The following is a 19,301-nucleotide window of genomic DNA, read 5'->3' as shown; positions in this document are numbered from 1 at the left end:
GTTGCTGACAGCTAGGTTTTAGGATGGAGAACAGTGCTTATTTCTTCATAACATGTCTTGAATGCATTCACTTTTCTCCACTCGCACAGCCGCTACCTGGTGTAAGCCCCCATCTTCTCCTGCCTGGCCTCTTACAAGAATCTTCTGGTCGAACTCCCTGCCTCAAGACCTTCCCCATTACAATCCAGCCTCTACACCTCTGCCAAAGTGATTTGTGGTTCTTACCACTGCCCTACTCAATAAACCCCCAGTGGCTCACTTTTTCTTTGAGAACCAAAGAGAAAATGTTGTTTGGCATTTAAAGCCCCTCACAACCTTCCTAACTTTCTAGTCACCTTACAGTTTAATCCCTTACAATCAATCCTTCACCACCAGCTCTGTGCCTTTTTCACAGGCTGTATGTTCTCACTCCTTATCTCCATACTGGCCTCCTTCAAGATTCAGCTCAGATTCCACCTTCTGCAGGAGGTCTTTCCCAGCACTGACCCCTTTCCCCTCTCTGTCCACCTCCCCGTACATAGACGCTGCCATTGTCTTCTCTCTGAAACTGCCTTCCACTTACTTTCTATCTTGTATAAAGTTGTTTGCATGTTGTGTCTCTCCTTGAGGAAAAGAGAACTGGGTTTTTTGCCTCTCTTTGCATGCCTAATGTGTATGTAGCATCTACCACATTCTCAAATGCATGTTGTTCAGTTGTGTCCGACTTTATGTGATCCCCAAGGACTTTTTTCCACGGGGTTTTCTTGGCAAGGATACTGCAGTAACTTGCCATTGGAAAGGTAGGACTTAGGGTCTTGGAGATGATCTAGGTCACTTTAATCATTTTAAAGAGGGAGAAACTGAGGCACAGAATATTGAAATGTAGTGGAAGGAGACCTATATAAATGAAGCAAAGTTATCACAAGTTAGCACAGCCACTTCTTGAAATCAGTTTTGGATCCAGACCTCTTTCCAGCTCTTTATACCAAACCGAGTTTCAACACGGAACCTCCTGGAGCAATCTTGTGTAATGATCTCTCAGTAAAAGCCTGGATTAGTCTCAGGACAGCTCAGAACTGTTTGTCTTTGCTTCTCTCTATGAGTTGCTAAGGGTGATTAGAGTCAGGGTTCATGTTTCTTCCAATAAACCATCTCTCCAAGAGGTTTTGAAGCAGGATAGTTAGGAGAGGGGGCCAGAGCCAGTACATGAAAAACACCATGTGTTTGTCCCCTCTGCTCTCATCCTGCGCTCAGCTGACACTCACCAGTAAACGCTCCTCACCATGGCTTGTTTTGAGGTAGGTGGTGTGGTTTTGCTTGTAAATCATTAAAATGGGACATGTATTTATTTGATAAATCTATAATTAATTTCAATGATGCCAAACTGATTAGTGTAGCATCTTGTATCCAGAAGGATTCCACCAAAGAAGCATATAAAAGCAGGGAGGGGTTCACAGAGTTAATTAATTCAGGTGTGAAATGCAGAGAAGGTGTTTTACTTGGCCACAGAGGGATGCATCATGTCAATATACATTACAATCATCTCTAAGTTCCGTTTTTTTCTTGTTGTGTTTTCATGCTGTGCATTGGATCCCAACAAGGGGAAAAAAATCATCTGACTTCTGTGACCAACTTTCAACACAAACCAGGTTTTTAGAGCTTTGGCAATAGGAACGTCTGAGTTTTTTTCTTATTTGTTCAGTATGTGTATCAGAAAGAATGCTAAATTAGAAATTGTATCTCAGGCAGTGAGGTGGCAGGGTAGATTGAGTCTGAAACATCTGAGGTCAAATCCAGCCTTAAATACTTACTAGTTGTATAAGTCACACTCTCTACCTCCTTTCAGTTTTTTCATCTATGAAACAGAAATAATAATAGAATCCACCCAACAAAATTGTTCTGAGAATAAAATGAGATATTTCTTTTTTTTTTTTTAAAGCAATCGGGATTAAGTAACTTGCTCAAGGTTACACGGCCAGTTATTTCTGGGTGTGGTGCTAAGTATCTGAGCCCGGATTTGATCCCCAGGTCATTCCGACACTGGAGCCGGTGCACTTAGCCTGTGCTACCTGGCCGCCCCCTGAGATAACATTTCTAAAATGTTTTGCAAATCTTAAAGAGCCATATAAATACCACCTATTATAGTTATTAATTGTGTGACCTTGGGCAAGTCACTTAACCTCAATGGCTTCCATGTCCTCATATAAAACATGATAATAATGCCTCCCCTGTTTACTTTATAGGGAGAACTATGAGGATCACATTTGTGAAGCATTTTAGGATTACAGTATGCTTCTCACATTTTGCCTCATTTGATGTAGGTCTCCTTCCACTATGAATTACCCTTGATATGCAATTGTGTCGAAAATCCCAAATATCCACATTTAGCTTTGGGACAGGTTCCAGGTATTTTTACTCTATAATCTTTTTTCTTTGTTCCCCTCAACTCCAACAGGCTTATCTTCCTAATTATGTTTTGCTTAGGCTAATGTTAAATGAGCTTGCATTTCCTGAGCATATACAGAGTGACAGCCATAAAATGAGACCTGGGAACATGGCAAAGTGTGAGAAGAAGCTGTCAGGGTTGGAAATGCCACAAAATAAACAAGCAACATAGAGAAAACTGAGAGTTGACTTCAAAATTGTTTTTTTCTTTCAGAGAGGACAGGGAATGGTGGAGCATAGTTGCTTCTATAGTGGGCAAAATGCAATGCATTTTAAAAAATCAGCAAGCATTTGGGGCATTTGCATTTAGCTTAAATGCAAAAAGCACTTTAATTAAACTACTCAAAAAGTTTTTGACTTGAAGATATTTTGTTTTATGCGTCTCAATATTTAACCTAAAATTCTGGAATTCTGAAACCTTTTTCTCTGAGCCAGATAAGACTTTAGGACACACTTTGGGAGTGGGTTTCATTCACTCCACTTCATCCCAACTATAGCAGAGAGAAGAACCAGGTAAAATGAATGTTCAGAAAGGAGTCCTGGAGAAAAAGCTTAAGTGAAATAAAGATAAAGCACATTTCAGTGTGCTTGCATCAAGAAGAGGGACTCTTGCAGCCAAATCCCCAAGTTATTTGAAATATGAGGTATATGAAGATTTCTGTCAATAGACTGAAGAGGAAAACTCACATCAAGAATTTCCTTATTGGCTTTCGGAGAAGTAGCCTCTCTTAACTCTTTAATGGCGACAGGAATCTTCACCTTCTCTCCTTCTGGAATCCACAGTCCCTGCAATAAGAATGATGAGGTTATTAGCTAGAAGGGTTCATATCAAAACAAGATATGAAATGCCATCCTTGCTACTTTGAATTGTGAATTATTGAAAATACACCCCATATAGATCCATAGCAGATAGCAGAAGAAAGTTCAGAAGGAACTATAGATCAATCAGGCCTGTATAATGGAACTTATATGTTAAATTTAATTTACATTAAAAAAAAAACCATACAAGCTATATACACTAGAGATCTATGGAAACATGTACAATCCATACATTCTGTTCTTTGTGTGCAGATATGTTCATGCTTGTTGATTTTGGTCAAGTTCATAATAAAAATAAATATTTAAAAACAATAAACTCCCATCTAAGTCACTGCCTGCCAAGGAGGCCTGATGAGGACTATGATTTCTTGTGAACTGTTTAGAACGTAGGCTATATTGCATGAGTACGTTTACCTAGATAAAGGATATGGTAGTCATGAAGCTAACGTGTAACAGTAGACCTAGAACTTTTGAGAAACAAATATGGGACTTAAAGAAATGTTCTCTTTTCATGCTTTATTCATATTCACTTCCTCATTTAAAAACAGGTAACTTTTCATGACAGAATGTGTGGGGTCCACAGCACATGTTGTTCCTAGGGCCATTGATCTGCCACAGAAGCTACAAAAGCTTTAGCCGTCTGAGGAAGACTTTAGAAGTCTTTGATGCAGCAAACAACATGTGGTAAAAATAAGCAAAAATAATACCTACAATACACTTTTCTGTTAACTTTGCTCGTGGTACTTGACACCTCTCACATATCTATGTATCCCTATCCACAGTCCATGTGTCAGACCAATCATATCCACCCTATGACTATGTATCAAGATCATCTTACCTTATACACTGTGCCAAAAGCTCCAGAGCCAAGGACTTTGATCTTTTTAAATTCTGTCTCCTTCAGGATCCGTAAAAGAGCCTGGTTGGGAGCTTCTCCACTGGGGGTGAGAGGCTCAACTAGCTATTAAGAAAAAAAATGAGAGGACCTGTTGAAAATGCTGTGAATGATACATAGGGACAGTGAAAACCAGAAGATCAGAGCATAAACATCCATAGAGGTCAAATATTAATGAACGGCTGTGTGTGGTTCTTATTTAATCTCAATTAATTACCAGAAAATTTGAAGTACTTTCTCCAAAAGAACATGAAGGGTAACTGAAGATAGCAGCAATTCACATGTAAGCATTGCTTGCTTTGTGGATTATATAATGATCCAACGTTGGCTATAGAACCAGTATTTCATTAAGTGAATCCTTTTATCCCATCACTTTGGTTATAATATTGGAGATGTGTTTCCATGGAAGGTAAAATTCCTCTCAGGCAAGAGCTGAAGACATTTGGTGAAGAACATATCTAGGCAGGGGCCATCTTGATGGTATAATGGGATTATGAGTAGAAGGGGACTCAGAGGGCATCTCGGTCAACCCTCTCATTTTACATATGAGAACCTGAGGTCTAGGGGTTTAATTGCCTTGGCCAATGTCACATAAGTAAGTAAGCTTCAGAGGCAGGATTTGAAACCAACTCAGTTCTCTCTACTGGCATTGTGGTCTGGCAATAGTTGGTGGAAGTTGTGATTTCCTCCTGCCTTTACTATCAAGGACTGTATTAAACTTCTTGAACTCTATACATCACACAGTCCAGCATAGTATTGAGTACACAGTAGGTGGTTAATAGTTACTGGCATGAGTTGACTTATAATTCCAAGTATAGCACCATACACATGAAGCTTGTTGTAACATATGTATTTTCCATTCATGATATCATATTTCCTTAAATAAAGTCCTGCGCTGATGCCTCGTCACGGTATGGAGACAACTCTGGGTCTCTAGTATCATAAAAGCTTTGGCCAACAAGCCTTCAAGAAGAGGTCCAGGGGTGGACTGTATATCAATGACCTGAGGACCAGCTTAACTAAACTTGGCTTCACTCATCACTTGAATCAGAGGTGGAAGTTGAACCAGGTCCCATGACTCTGGAATTAGAGCACTTTCTACGATATTATACAAGTCTAATCAGTTCCATAAGAAATTCTCAACCAGGATAGATGGAATACTGGCCTCTTACCTCCCTTTCTTGCAGCAGCCTGCGTAATGTGCGTTTACGGACAATATGGCGCCTTCGAATGAAGAGTCCAATGCCAAGACTCAACACTATCAGTAATAGAAAGCCACCTACAATTCCAGTGGCAATGGAAGAAATCTTGGGGCTGGAAAGGAGAAGGAAAAAGAGGAAAGCATGTTTGATAGGCTTATCAATGAAATAAGATTGAGTATATTTCTTGTGTTTTGGCATAAGGGCTATTAAAAATGAGCACCTCAAGTTCCCCTTCCCCTCTACCCCACTGCCAAAAATCCTCATCAAAGACAAAACCCCCCAGCCTATAAATGCTACATACCACCACCTGAGAATGAAAAGCATAGGAAGTAACTGCCTTAATTCCTTCTGAAGGAAATGGGATAGGATACAATTAAGCCTAGAAACAGCAAAAGCAGGAGGCTATATGACATCTAAAGTGAAAAGAAAAGCTGGTGTGGAATAAGAAGGTAGAATAAAACAACAGGAAACACATAAAACGGATCAGTGTCAGGACTGAGAAACAGGTTAAGGTAAAGAAGGAAGTGATGAATGAGTGAAGAAAAGAACAAGACAGTGTCTTGCTCTTGCCTCAAAATCACAGAGAAGGGCAAACGAATAGCATTGACAAGTCATCTGTCCCATGAGAAGGAGAAGGTAAATTTTTTTTTTTGCACTTAATAGTATTTTTTTTTCCAATTACATATAAAGATAATTTTCGACATTGATTTTTGCAAGATTGAGCTCTACATTTTTCTCCTCCCTTCCTTCCCTTCCCTCCCCTTTCCCCAAGAGAGCAAGCAATCTGATATAGATTAACCATGTATAATCATGTTAAACATGTTTTGACATTAAATCATGTTGTTAAAGAAGAATCAGAACAAAAAGGAAAAACTATGAGAAGGAAAAAACAAAAAAACAAAGTGAAAATAGTCTGCTTCGATCTCCATTTAGACTCTATGGTTCTTTCTCTGGATGTGGATAGCATTTTCCATCCCATCATGAGTCTTTTGGAATTGTCTTGGATCATTGTATTGCTGAGAAGAGCTAAGTCTATCATAGTAGGTCATCGCACAATGTTGTCGTTACTGTGCACAATGTTCTCCTAGTTCTGTTCATTTCACTCAGCATGTAAGTGTTTCCAGGTTTTTCTGAAATCCACCTGTTCATTATTTCTTATAGAACAATAGTATTCCATTACATTCATGTACCACAACTTGTTCAGCCATTCCCCAATTGATGAATATCCCCTCAATTTCTAGTTCTTTGTCGCCACAAAAAGAGCTGCTATAAACATTTTTGTACATGTGGATTCTTTTCCCTTTTTTATGGTCTCTTCAGAATAGACCTAATAGTGGTATCGTGGGAGGACATGCACAGTTTTATAGCCCATTAGGTATAGTTCCAAACTGCTCTCCAAAATGGTTGCATCAGTTCACAATTCCACCAACAGTGCATTAGTGTTCCAATTTTCCCACATGAGGAGGTCAAATCTTAAAGGAGACCAGATTTGACCAAAGTTCATTAGTTCAAATTCATCAGAGAAACAGGTCTGGATTAGCGGAGGCTAAATTTAGACTGATTGAAACCTTAGTTATTACTTTAAAGTATCTACAATAATTTAAGGATTATGTTGATAGTATTTCCATGAGTGAAATGGAGAGCATAAACGCAAAGCCAGAAATATGATGGTGGTTGACACAGTCTTTGCTAGTAGGGCCTAAAACTCACACAGAAAGGGCCCTGACCACCTCTGACCTAGGACTACCACAACAATATTCTAACAGGTTTTATAACCACTGGTCTTTCACCACTTCCCTCTTAGATGACCTTCCATATAATTCTATGTATAACTTGTAATTACCTAGTTACTTACATGTTGTCCTTCCGCTTGAAAAATTAGCTCCTTGAAGGTAAAGAATTCTTTTTTTAGTCTCTCTTTGTATCCCTAGTGTTTAGCACAGTATCTGACTCATATTAAATGACTGACTGACTAATGAATCAGTAGATGTATGCCTGCAATACTTACCCAGGTGTGGGACAGCCTTCAAGACCCGGACCTTCACACCTGCAGAAGGAAGGAAAGAAAAAACAAAAACAAACCAATATCAGCTACCACACCTTAAAAAATTAACCAAAGTCAACATCCTATTGGTCACAGATGAATTCTAATTTCTTCCTTTTAATCTGATCAGCCTATGTGACAAAATATATTAAACCCCCAAACTGACATTTACATTGTTCTTTAAAATTTTCCAAGTAAGTTTCATGTATTTTCTCTGATAATTGTGTTAATGGCATGACCCAAGTTGGAGGAATATTTTAAATATGTTTGCTTTAAATTACTGAATAGAGGAATGCCCCATAGGAGCATGTGTCTCACAGTAGTCTGTATGTCTGTGGGTAGGACTTTATATATGAATGGCTACTGTCCAGATGGAAAGGGAAAAATGCAATTGCTCTTGCAGATATTTCCAGATGTGTTGCACTGTATGTAGAGAACATCTGGATGCCTGGCCCCTAATTTTCATTTTAATTTAGGTCAGTGAAGCTAAGAAAATTCAAGTGATGTAAATATGAGAACCAACTCCTGTTTCTTCCTCTGAACCTTTTACATTTTGAATGGTAATTAGGCAATAGCCCAGTTGTCTACTGTTATTGCCAATACTTACTAAATGGCAGGCTCATCTTTTTCCCATCATACGTGTCTTTGGTGAAATGCTTTCCACTAATTTCTGCATGCAAGATATCATTAGAAATATATGGTAGCCTCCTTATCCCCAGCATGGTGCCCTTTATGCCCAGTCCTTAATACAATGCCTAGTACATAGTAGGTACTCAGTAAATACTTGTTGACTTAATATGCACTTTGGATTTTTTTTTTTTGCTTTTTGGAAGGCAATTGGGGTTAAGTAACTTACCCAAGGTCACATGGCTAGTTTTTGTGTGTATATGTTAAGTGTCTGAGGTCGAATCCGAACTCAGGTCCTCCTGGCTCCAGGGCCTGTGCTCTACTCACTGCGCCATCTAGACGCCCCATGCACTTTGGATTCTTTAGAGGTTACAATGTTCCCTGATGCACAGTCATGGTCACAAAGCTGTCTATCAACTTGTGTCAGAACTTGTTCGTATAGACTCAGATAAGTGAATAGAGACTTGGCTGAAGTTCAGGAATAATGGTCACAGACCCTGCCTGGCTGTGAGCAAGTCCCTTCACTTCTCAGTGCCTCCAGACAAGTCTCACTAAGAATAAATTATAGGTGCGATACAGAAGTGAATCAGTGGAGGATTCTACAGCAACAGTTTTCTGCTCTGATGAAATAATTGGTCTGGACCCCTTTCTTCCTCAACTATTACCTCCTCTCACCGTCCCCGCCACAAGTAGACTGATCAATTTTTTCATTACTATCAAGCTTTTTAAAATTAACTTTCTCCATAATTATTAATCTGAATCTAATTTAGCTGGTCAGTTTCAATCTAATTTATGGCCTTTTGGAGTTGAAGCAAATTGTGATAGCATAGGTTACTGCAAACCCTGATCAAAATGAGAAACTATCTTTTTATAATTTCCTAAGCTTCCCAAGACCTTCCCATGACCTCTACTTTTCATTCATTGTCTCAATGCCAAAGGAAAATGAAGATCCAAGTTCCAACTACTGAAAATTCCTCCTGGGTGCTTAGTTGAATTAATGGCAGAATTTATAAACCCATAGCCACAAAATTTGTGGGACCAAGCCATCGGCGATAAGGCCAAGCATTATTAATTGCAGAGCAGTATTTCTTTTCATACTCCTTACTCAGCACCTTTGCCACATGAGGTTAAAGTGATTTGTGGTCCCAGGAGAAGAGAAGTGCAGAAAATAGAAACTAGTATAAAAGTTTAAAGGCTTAATCGCATTAACATGTCCCCTCAGCCACTGGTATTATAACCTGTTAGCATCCTGTCTATTGAAGACTCTTTTCTCCTGAGATGATCATTCTAAATGTTAATTGTGTAAGCAAATGTCACAGATATATTGGAGGAGGGGAACCCCCAATACCATATTTAGTGAAGATCTGCTTCCTACCCCTCTTGAGTAGAAGGTTAGGCTGAGCCAAACAAGGACGAAGGATGGACAATTGGCCAGGCCCAGAATTAAAGGAGATGAGGTTGAATTGTACTCAGTCAACCAACCAGTACTTTCAGTAATTCCCAAGCTGCTTAATGATATAAAAACACACTTAAAAAAAAATACCATTTTTTTTTGGTAATTCTATTTGACTACTTGTGGGGCATTGCTATCAAAGAATCCAAACTGCAAGGACTCCAAAGGGTAATTGCTAGAGACATGGTGGGTGTAAGTGGGCTGCGGAGTATTATTGCCTTTGATGACTCTTACACAGGAAGTGCTTTCAAATACTTCACTGAGCACACGTGTGACTAGAAAAGGAAGGAAGTTGCAGAGGGAGGGGGAGAGTTAAGAGATTGTTATTCAGTCATTTTTCAGTTGTGTCCAATGCTTGGTCACCCCATTTGGGGTTTTCTTGGCAAAGATACTGGAGTGTTTTGCCATTTCCTTCTCTAGCTCATTTTACAGAGGAGGAAAATAAGGCAGACATCAATGACTTGCCTAGAGTCATGCAGCTAGTCAGTATCTTAAGCCAGACTTGAACTTGGGAAGATGAGTCTTCCTGATGCCATTCCCCATACTCTTTCCCCTGCACCACTTAGCCATCCTGTAACAATGACACATTTTAGCAAAACATTTGCTAAAGTATCCCATTCTATCCTTAGAATAGGAGCACAAATTTAGAATTGAAAGGGACGTGTAGTGGTAGCTAGGTGGCACAGTGAATAGAGCACTGGCCCTGAAGTCAGGAGGACCTGAGTTCAAAAGCAGCCTCAGACACTTAACTCTTACTAGCCATGTGACCTTGGGCAAGTCACTTAACCCTAATTGCCCTCCAAAAAGCCAAAAAAAAAAAAGGACATGTGAGGTCATCTAGTCCAAGCCCTCTGCTTTACAGATGGGGAAACTGAGCCCCTGAGAATAGAAATGGCTTGTTCAAAATCACACAGATAGATCACGGCACAGCTAGGATTTGAACCCAGATTTTTATCTCCAAATCCAGTGCTCATTCTGCTGTTTCATGCTACACTAGTATCTTAGAATATTAAGACCCTGAGGAGAATTTCCAGTATGCTAGATGGATCATATATGGAGAATTTACTGGAGCCCGTGAACACAGAGGGGGATGATATAGGTGATCTCACCAGTGCAGGGAGTAGGTGTCCAAACCCATGAAATCACAGACGTGTCAAAATTCCGAATTATTTTTAGTTATAGACGTGTTGCCTTTAGTGTGAGGAGATAGGGTTTCTGATCAACTGTCAAAAAGATATGTTTCCTAATAATAAGACTAATTGGAAACTCTGGACTTCAGAGAAAGCAGGCGGGAGATGTTGGGTAGGATTTTTAATGATATGATGATGACAATGAAAAATGTTAATAGGCGTTAGAAAGACTACAAGAGCCTTAGTTTCCTGGTTAGTGGTGTTCACTTTCATCATGACATATTCACTCTGACTTAGGAAGGTTTGGAAAAGTCTCAAAAATGTTGGGTGACTGATAATTTACATTTCTTGAACCTTAAACTATGAGGATCCTCTGAACTTAGCTCTGTTTTCTTTAATCAAACTAGAAACAGGGCTGCTGAATAGAACAAGCCTTTTATGGGAAAATACCAACATTCAATATGAAAAAATTGGATAACTACTCCTAGGCCCTACGAACACTTGCTGTTATGACCAACGTAGCCTGTACTAGTACTGAGCTTATCTTCCTATGCCATTGGTCCTGCCAGAAAAAAATCCTTCCAGTGAGATTTTTGCATTTATATTATATTAAATCATAAGCCGACCCAGCCACTAAGATAGTCAAGTGTAGAGCCCATGAAACCAGACCAACAAACAGGAACTAGTTCGACTACCTTGTCGTGTTATTGTGGCAGAAAGATGGTCCATGTTGATGCAGCCTTACCTTCTTGTCAGTTGCTTTCAGAGAAATCAGTTTGTAATTTTACATTATTTTCTAGATAGCTAAAGGTTTTACTTACCCATAGGTACAATTGGGATGGCATCGTTGGCAAACCTTATTTGCATCAGCATATTTCCAGACCAAGGTATCATTTTCTCCCATGATTCCAGCTGGGCAAGTCTTGACACAGTGTGGACCATCTATATAGTGAGCACACTGTACACATTTGTCTGGACCCTAGAAGAAAACAGAGTAAATTTATAAGCCTTCTTATCCTTTAAGGTAGCAAATGTTTTCTTCAACTTTGTATTTTTATCCTAAGAAGGAAGAAATAAGGAAGCCAGACATTCCAACCGAGATATTGAGTCAATGGGGTACCACGGGAAGATCTCTCTGCCATGCAAAACTCAGGGAGCAAGCCACTTGATTTCTCCCTCATCTTTAAAATGAAGAGGTCAGATTAGATGATTGCTAAACTCCCTTCAGTTTCTAAATCCTAATCCTAAATCCTTCATTTTATTTTGCCTTTGCTTTGAGGCCATGTGGTCTCAAGGCTGCAGGTTCCCCATCCCTAGTTAGACATTCAATGAGGGGAAGCTTACCACCTCAAGTCAGGTCATTTCAATCTGGGGCACTTCTTTTTTTTTTTTTTTAAAGCGATCAGGGTTAAGTAACTTGCTCAAGGTTACATGGCCAGGTGTTTCTGGGTGGGTGCTAAGTGTCTGAGCCCGGATTCTATCCCCCAGGTCATCCCGACACTGGGGCCGGTGCTCTTACTCGCTGTGCTACCTGGCCGCCCCTGGGGGCAGTTCTAATAGTGAGTTTCCCCTTGCATTAAGCCTAAACTTACCCTAAACATTCCCCTGGGGACTGGGGAGAATCAAATAGAATAAGTAAAATCCTTTCTCTATAATTCTTGAACATCACTATTGTGCGTCCTCCTCTGCTTCCCCCTATCCAAGGAGACTTCTCTACATAAGGCTTAATATGCCCAGGTCTTTCAATCAGTCCTCAGAAGGCATGGACCTAATGCCATGGAAACAATCCTGGTTGCTCTCCTCTGGAAGTTCTCCAGTGTCAGTCCTAAATTGAATCACCCAGAATATTTCTGAACAAGAGAAGAATATGAATCACTAATACAATTAACAGGCCAAGCCCTGCGACTTCCTCAGTAGGAAGTGAGTAGAGGAATCTGCATCACGTAACATAGTGCTGGGTGTATGCTTATTACATAAGCATTGGCTTGGAATTAGGCCCAGAGGGGAGAATAAGTATATTAAAAGGTGAATGCAAGTGAAATTGTACTACCTAGGATACTTTACTATGAGACTTCCAGGGGATGATTCCCAGCTATTCTGCAGCAACCTCTCTAGAAGTTATGGGTTATGACAATGTACTCTCTGAGTAAATAGAGAAAAAGGTTAGATCCTTATTCAGGTGGTGTTGGCCCCTTGTGATCTAGGGTATCAGAATGCTCCTTACCGGTCCTGTGCAGGTTTGATTCATCACCTGAGGCAGACACTCAGGGTGGCACTGCAGACATTTTAGATTCTCCATATACTCCCTTGGCTCTCTGGGAGAAGAAGAAATGAAGAAAACCGATCAGTACTAACTGGCATCCTGGAAGGGTCTTTTTTTACCCAATAAAGTTTCAGACTGGCTCAGATAGCAGGTTTACAAATATGTGCAAGACAGATATCCCTATGTGACCCGACATAGAAATAGTCAAACTTAGTGGCATTGATTTGTGGTCAAACAGGTGTAACCCCAGAAAAAAAAATAAAGATGACTTATTATTGGTACAGATTTATTGACTACACACTTATCACCTGGTCCCATAGATACCTTTGTGCTAGAGAGAAGCATAATAATGAATTATAATAAAACATCTTTTCTACATTTCTCAGAGGCATGCTTTTCAAAATGAACCAAGAGAAGTCTTAAGTAACTTCTTAATGAGATTACAAACTTTGAAAGTTACAGGTAGGGAAATGCTAACTGTAGAATAAGGAGAAAGCCAAGTGAGGTGTATTAATTAATTAGTGGAGGGTTATTAATGAGCTATGGATGTGAATCAGATTCCTTCCCTCCCCCCCAAACCCCATCACCCCTAAGGCTTTACTTAGAGAATTTTTTCAAGTAAGTTGTAATGCCAGTTGAGGAAAAAGTTGATGTCCGATTCAAAAGATGCAATGATAATGACAGATGTTAAGAAAAGTGAAATGTGAATGCTGATTAAGTCCATGTCTTTGCTTTAGGCAGCACACAATAAATGCTTAAACATGTAAATTTGGCACAGATGGTTCAGATTGCAAGGAAGCACTTTCATTTGAGGCAACTGGTATTCATTAAATCAAATCTCCCTCATAATTTAACACCCAAATCCATCTCTTATTGTAAGCACTTGACAAGGGAAATTTCTTGCAAAGGTATCAGCTACTGAATGTTAAGTTGCTATACACTAATATGAAAGCTTCTAGTTAGGATACCACAAATGTTATTTAATTAGCCTTGGTTACTATGTTTCCTTAATAAGAATTGTGCTGGAAGTATTTATACATGCCAATGTGGTTGTGCAAACATTCCTTCCTTGATGTTAACACTTAACAATATACCAATTGAGCATAGTTGTTTCTGCAAGCAAGGCTAGTAATCCCAGCCCAATGAATCTTGGAGAACTCATCTTTGTTTTCTGACCACCTCCCACAGTCTGAGTGTGATTTAAGATAGGAGACATCAGCTTGATCACATGATGTCCAGACCTGACAAAATCTTGGAGAAGAAGGTTGGAGTCTCTACCTTCTTAAATTCCTACCTAGGAATACCAAGTCTTCTCCATGATTTAATTCCATCTTCTTGAGCTCTGTACTTTATTTATATCTAGTTATGCCTCTGACCCCCATTTTCTCCATTTCAACTTCAAAATTGCCTCTTGGACTTCCATTTGGATTAATCCAAAAGCTGTTAAACATTATGTTGAGTCAATTCCAAGGTTCCCACAGTATTAGTAGGTGTGTTGTTTCTTAGTCAAATGTCTTTCTAATTCAGAGTTGCATTTTTGCTTTTCTCAGAGTATTCCAGGCATAGAGCAGAAGCAACAAGAAAGAGAATTTGTATAGATATTTGGGGAAGATGTGGCATCTTTGGGAAAGCATATTAAATATGAAAAGCATACATGGCTTTGATACTAATTGGCTCCATATGCTTGCTGCCTTTATCTGTGAATCCTTTCATAACTGAGATCAGCATCACTCTGATTTATCAAGGAAATTCAGATAATCCAGACTGGACTATAAGGTATAGATGCAGACATATAGAAACAGACTCTATAGCGTTATTCTATACTCCACGCCAGTATTTAAAATCTTGGGGTGAAAATAATTGTCTTCATTTTTTTTCTTGGGGGAGGGATGGCAGTATCCTACCTCCCACTATGGATTCAACTCTTAGAGAATACCCGAAATCCTGAAAAGCAAAGCAATTCCTTCAAGTTCATATGACTATTATGTGGCAGTCAGGATTGATGCTATGTCTTCCTGACTTTAAAATTGGACCACTGTCCACTCTAGCATGAGGCTTCTCTTCAAACAGATGAAGCATAATCATTCAGAAGATGATAAGTTATGTTTTACATTCCTGTTGTGATATTTAGTAGTTGTGTTACATTAAAAAAGTCATTTCAGGTCCACATGAACTATTTTTCTCATCTTTAAGAAGAGAAGCTTGGGTATAGATCATCTCTCAAATTCCTTTCTACTTTAGAGCCTATGGCTATATTTTTTTCTGTTGAAGGTAGAATAGTAATAAATGGTTTTACGATGGAATAAGAGGTTTAGAATAAACATTTTTAAAAAAAGAATTCCAGAGGTGGCCAGGTGGTGCAGTGAGTAAGAGCACTGGCCCCGGCGTCGGGAGACCCGGGATCGGTTCCAGCCTCAGATACTTAGCAACCACACAAAAAATAACTGGCCGTGTAACCTTGAGCAAGTTACTTAACCCCAATTGCTTCATAAAAAAAAAAGAATTCCAAAGAATAACAATGTCAAAAATAGATTATCTGGTCCAAAGTCCTCATTTTATTGAGGAGGGATCTGAAACACAGAGAAAGGAAATAATGAGGGATACTAAACATTGTAATGGGTTGGAAATGGACGTTAGAAGTAGCATAAAATTTTCTTTTTTTGAGATAACTTACACAGGGTCTTGCCTTAAAATGAACCTTTTTGTGTATGTGATGGAGATCTAAGACTCTTTGGACAATAGGGGAGGGAAGCATGTTCTCTCCTTTGTCAGACGAAGGTCCCAGCACCCTCCACAAAGATAAATCCCCAACACATGTATCTGGATACCAAATTCACTAAGCTATAGTGTCACTACAATTTCCCTGCAAATTCCTTGAATCCACATACACTGATTTATTTTGCAGAAAACCCAACCCCAAATTTATATAGTTGATACCTGTATAGTGATGACCAAATTAAGCAGCTGTTTTGGTGTTGAGCAAATATATACCCAGAAAGTTAATGCCCACAGGTAGTTAACCCCACTGCCCCAAGCCTTGCAAATTGATACAAATTTGGAGGTGGGCAATTGCATTTGAGAAGGATGAAACAAAAACCAGAAGTTTAAAGGAAGCAGGTCTTGAGAAGTAATGAATGAAAAACAGAGCTGCTCCTTTAGGGGGGAAGTGGAACATCCTGAAAGATGAAGCCAATGCCTGAAGAATACATCTTCTTCAGAGGACTGGCTAAGTGAGGAAACATGATCCTGTGGTATTTGCAGAACATTTTGTTCTGCATCACAAGTACAATTATTTAACAGAGTCCTGAGTCAGGATAAATAACTCTTTGGGCCTTAGCACAAAGAAATGAATAAGGATGATAATTTATGTGATTGGGACTTTATAGGATGTCAGTTTCTCAAGGCACAAGGAAAACCCAGGGTTTAGCAAACAGGGGGCATGAACTTTCCTAATTTTGATTTCTTAAGCCAAGGAAGGCATGGGGGAATGTGCTGACATCAAAGATAGTTCTCGACATTCGTTCTAGGACTTTACAGATTGTTTTCCCATACATACCTCTTCTCATTTGATATTCACTAAAAGCACACAATGTAATTGGAAGAGGATGAATAAAGAGGAAATATGGTCCCATTCAGCTATTTGGATTTGTTTTAGGTTGGGTTACAATGAGTGTAAACCTGCCACCCTCCAAAGAAGAGTAATGGTTAGGACCCTTCTACTTCTGTGGTTGTAAGATTTACAAACAACTTTATCATTAAGAGCCTTGAGGTTAATCCCGAAGGTGTGATAGGCCTTCACAGGATACACCTTCGACTATAGGTTTCCAACTGAATGAGAAGAAGGAACTGAGAATTTAGTGCACCAAGAACACAAACATGCATGAATTGTGTTATCTTGTGTAGACAAGGGTTACCTGCATCTTCAGGGTGTGATTAAAAAACAAAAAACAAAGTAGATCTAGACAAGACCCTCAATCCTTTGATTATTGGGACTAAATTCAGCGCACTGTGGAGGATGATGTCCAGAGGCTATATTTATCAATTCTTAGAAATTCTTCAGGGCGGCTAGGTGGCAGAGTGAGTAGAGCACCGGCCCTGGAGACAGGAGGACCTGAGTTCGGTTCCAGCCTCAGACACTTAACACTCACACAAAAAAATCTAGCCATGTAACCTTGGAGAAGTTACTTAACCCCAATTGCCCTCCAAAAGGCAAAAAAAAAAAAAAAAGAAATTCTTCAGAAATTTTTAGAAATAATTTAGAAATAGGAGTGCAAATGGATACACTGATGTGGGTTCCTATTGTAACATTTATAGCTCTCCCCCAAAGTAGAATTTGCTGCCCCAGGGGCCAGTGGGTTCCCCAAGGAAGTCTTCAAGCACATGGTGGATGAATAATGATTAAATATGGCATAGGGTAGTTTCTTTTTTTTTTTTTTTTAAGCAATTGGGGTTAAGTAACTTGCTCAAGGTTACACAGCCAGTTATTTCTGGGTGTGGTGCTACGTATCTGAGCCCGGATTCAATCTCCAGGTAATCCCGACACTGGGGCTGGTGCTCTTACTTGCTGAGCCACCTGGCCGTCCCATATGCTAGTTTCTTTTTTCTGGGATGGTTTAGGGGTTAGGTAGCCTATTTCAGATCATGTGATTCTGAGCAGGGTTGTGGGTATCAAAAGAAGTAACATGCAAAACACTTTGTAAACCCTAAAACATCATGTAAATACTACCCGTTATTGTTAAAAATTATTAAGTTATAAACAAGGCAGCAGCATATAGTAGAAAGAGAACTGTATCAGAAGATTAGTTCCAAGGGTGAGGAACCTGCAGCCTCGAGGCCACATGTGACCCTCTAGGTCCTCAAGTGCAGCCCTCTGACTGAATCCAAACTTCACTGAACAAATCCCCTTAATAAAAGGAGGTCACTAAATAAAAAAAGCAGGTCATTTAGCCTTACTGATTTCACTGTGCCTGCGTTAGTGGAGGTATCCCCCACAGTGACTAAAGAACAGGTACAGATAAAGGGAGCATAGTATTTGCACTACAGATTTCACTGAATTGCTTTGGGGAAAGTACTTTGGAAACCTCAGGGTAGGAGGTTACTTTTTGGGGAAGCCATGAATTCTGGAGATTTTGCAAATAATTAGAAAACTAATAACTATGAATCTTTAAATATTAATATTTCCCATGATGTGGAAATTTTCCTTTTTGGTCACAATAGAGAAATCCAAAGAAAAATTCCTTACCCTTCTAAAATGTTGCATTTCTCGACACATTTCTTGTGACGGCTCACATAGCGACAGGAGAGACAGTGGCTTGGCTTGGGTCCCCAGCAACCATCAGATGAGCACAAATCATGACAGACGTGGCCCAGAGTCCCTGAGGAAGACAAAGTAACTTTCAGGGTAGTGGCTCCAGTACCCCAGCTGCTTTAGGGCATGAATCCTCTGGCTTCTGTGTTGTGCGATGTTTCACAGAATCTCAAAGTCAAAAAGAGTCCCTCTAGTCCAAAATATCTCTGTCACTTTTAACCTGTATGACCTTAAGCAAATTCACTTAAATTTCTCATGCCTCAGTTTCCTAATCTTTAAAATGAGGGGGTTGTATTAATGGCTTCAATCCAACCATTGGTTGAATCTCCAAAAGGGGACATCCAGTTTCAACTTGTAGGCCTTCAGTGAGGAAGTTAACTCTTTCCAAGAGGCAGCATAGTCCATGTTCTGACAATCCCAATGATCAATAATAGCATTTATATAGTGTCTACTATGTGCCAGGAATTGTGCCAAGAGCTTTACAAACATTATTTCATCTGATCCTCACAATAACCCTGGGAGATAAGTACTAAAATTATTAGTATTTTACAGTTGAGGAAACTGAGGCAAGTGGGATAAGTGACTTGCCCAAGGTCATACACCTAATATGTATCTGAGGGACCCAGGTCTTCCTGACTCCAGGTCCAGTGCTCTACCCACAGGGCCATTTCACTGTCATTAGGTAGTTTTTCCTTATGCAAGCACAAATATTCCCCTTTGCAACCCATTCCTGCTCCTGAGATCGTGCAGAACAAATCTAATCCCATTTCCAGACGATAGTTCTTCAAATCTTTAACACAGTTAAAGTCTTTTCCAGGCTGATCCTAATATGATGTGGCATTGTCTCTTTCCTCATCACCATCTCTTATTGTAGCTTTTCTCTGCTGTTCCTGAACTGTGTTGCCCAGAACTGAGTACAATCCTCCAAACATGCTCTGACCATAGCAGAAGGTGGTAGAACTATTTTTTTTTTTTTGCCTTTTGGAGAGCAATTGGGGTTAAGTAACTTGCCCAAGATTACATGGCTAGTTTTTTTGTGTGGGTGTTAAGTGTGTGAGGCCAGAACTGAAGTCGGGTCCTCCTGACTCTGAGGCTGGCACTTTATTCAGTACCACCTAGCCGCCCCCATGGCAGAA

General features: G+C 39.7%; 1 protein-coding gene across 1 annotated transcript in view; it reads right to left on the bottom strand.

The window, feature by feature from the left end:
* The window catches only part of EGFR (epidermal growth factor receptor), an 84,810-nt gene that overhangs the window by 44,268 nt on the left and 21,241 nt on the right, over window positions 1-19,301 (bottom strand). Inside the window, exons 10-16 of the mRNA XM_069083732.1 lie at window positions 18,100-18,232; window positions 12,819-12,909; window positions 11,416-11,573; window positions 7,349-7,387; window positions 5,311-5,452; window positions 4,082-4,204; window positions 3,112-3,210 (exon numbers count right to left, since the gene is read on the bottom strand). Coding sequence (XP_068939833.1) covers window positions 3,112-3,210; window positions 4,082-4,204; window positions 5,311-5,452; window positions 7,349-7,387; window positions 11,416-11,573; window positions 12,819-12,909; window positions 18,100-18,232 — 785 coding nt within the window. The remainder of the gene's footprint in view (window positions 1-3,111; window positions 3,211-4,081; window positions 4,205-5,310; window positions 5,453-7,348; window positions 7,388-11,415; window positions 11,574-12,818; window positions 12,910-18,099; window positions 18,233-19,301) is intronic.

This window comes from Petaurus breviceps, unplaced genomic scaffold (assembly GCF_028583685.1).
Source record: "Petaurus breviceps papuanus isolate PSGF00001 unplaced genomic scaffold, PetGlider_PUasm1.0 174, whole genome shotgun sequence".
Taxonomy (NCBI): Eukaryota; Metazoa; Chordata; class Mammalia; order Diprotodontia; family Petauridae; genus Petaurus; species Petaurus breviceps.
Note: the sequence above shows the minus strand (reverse complement) of the source record. Positions and strands in the feature narration are given on the sequence as shown.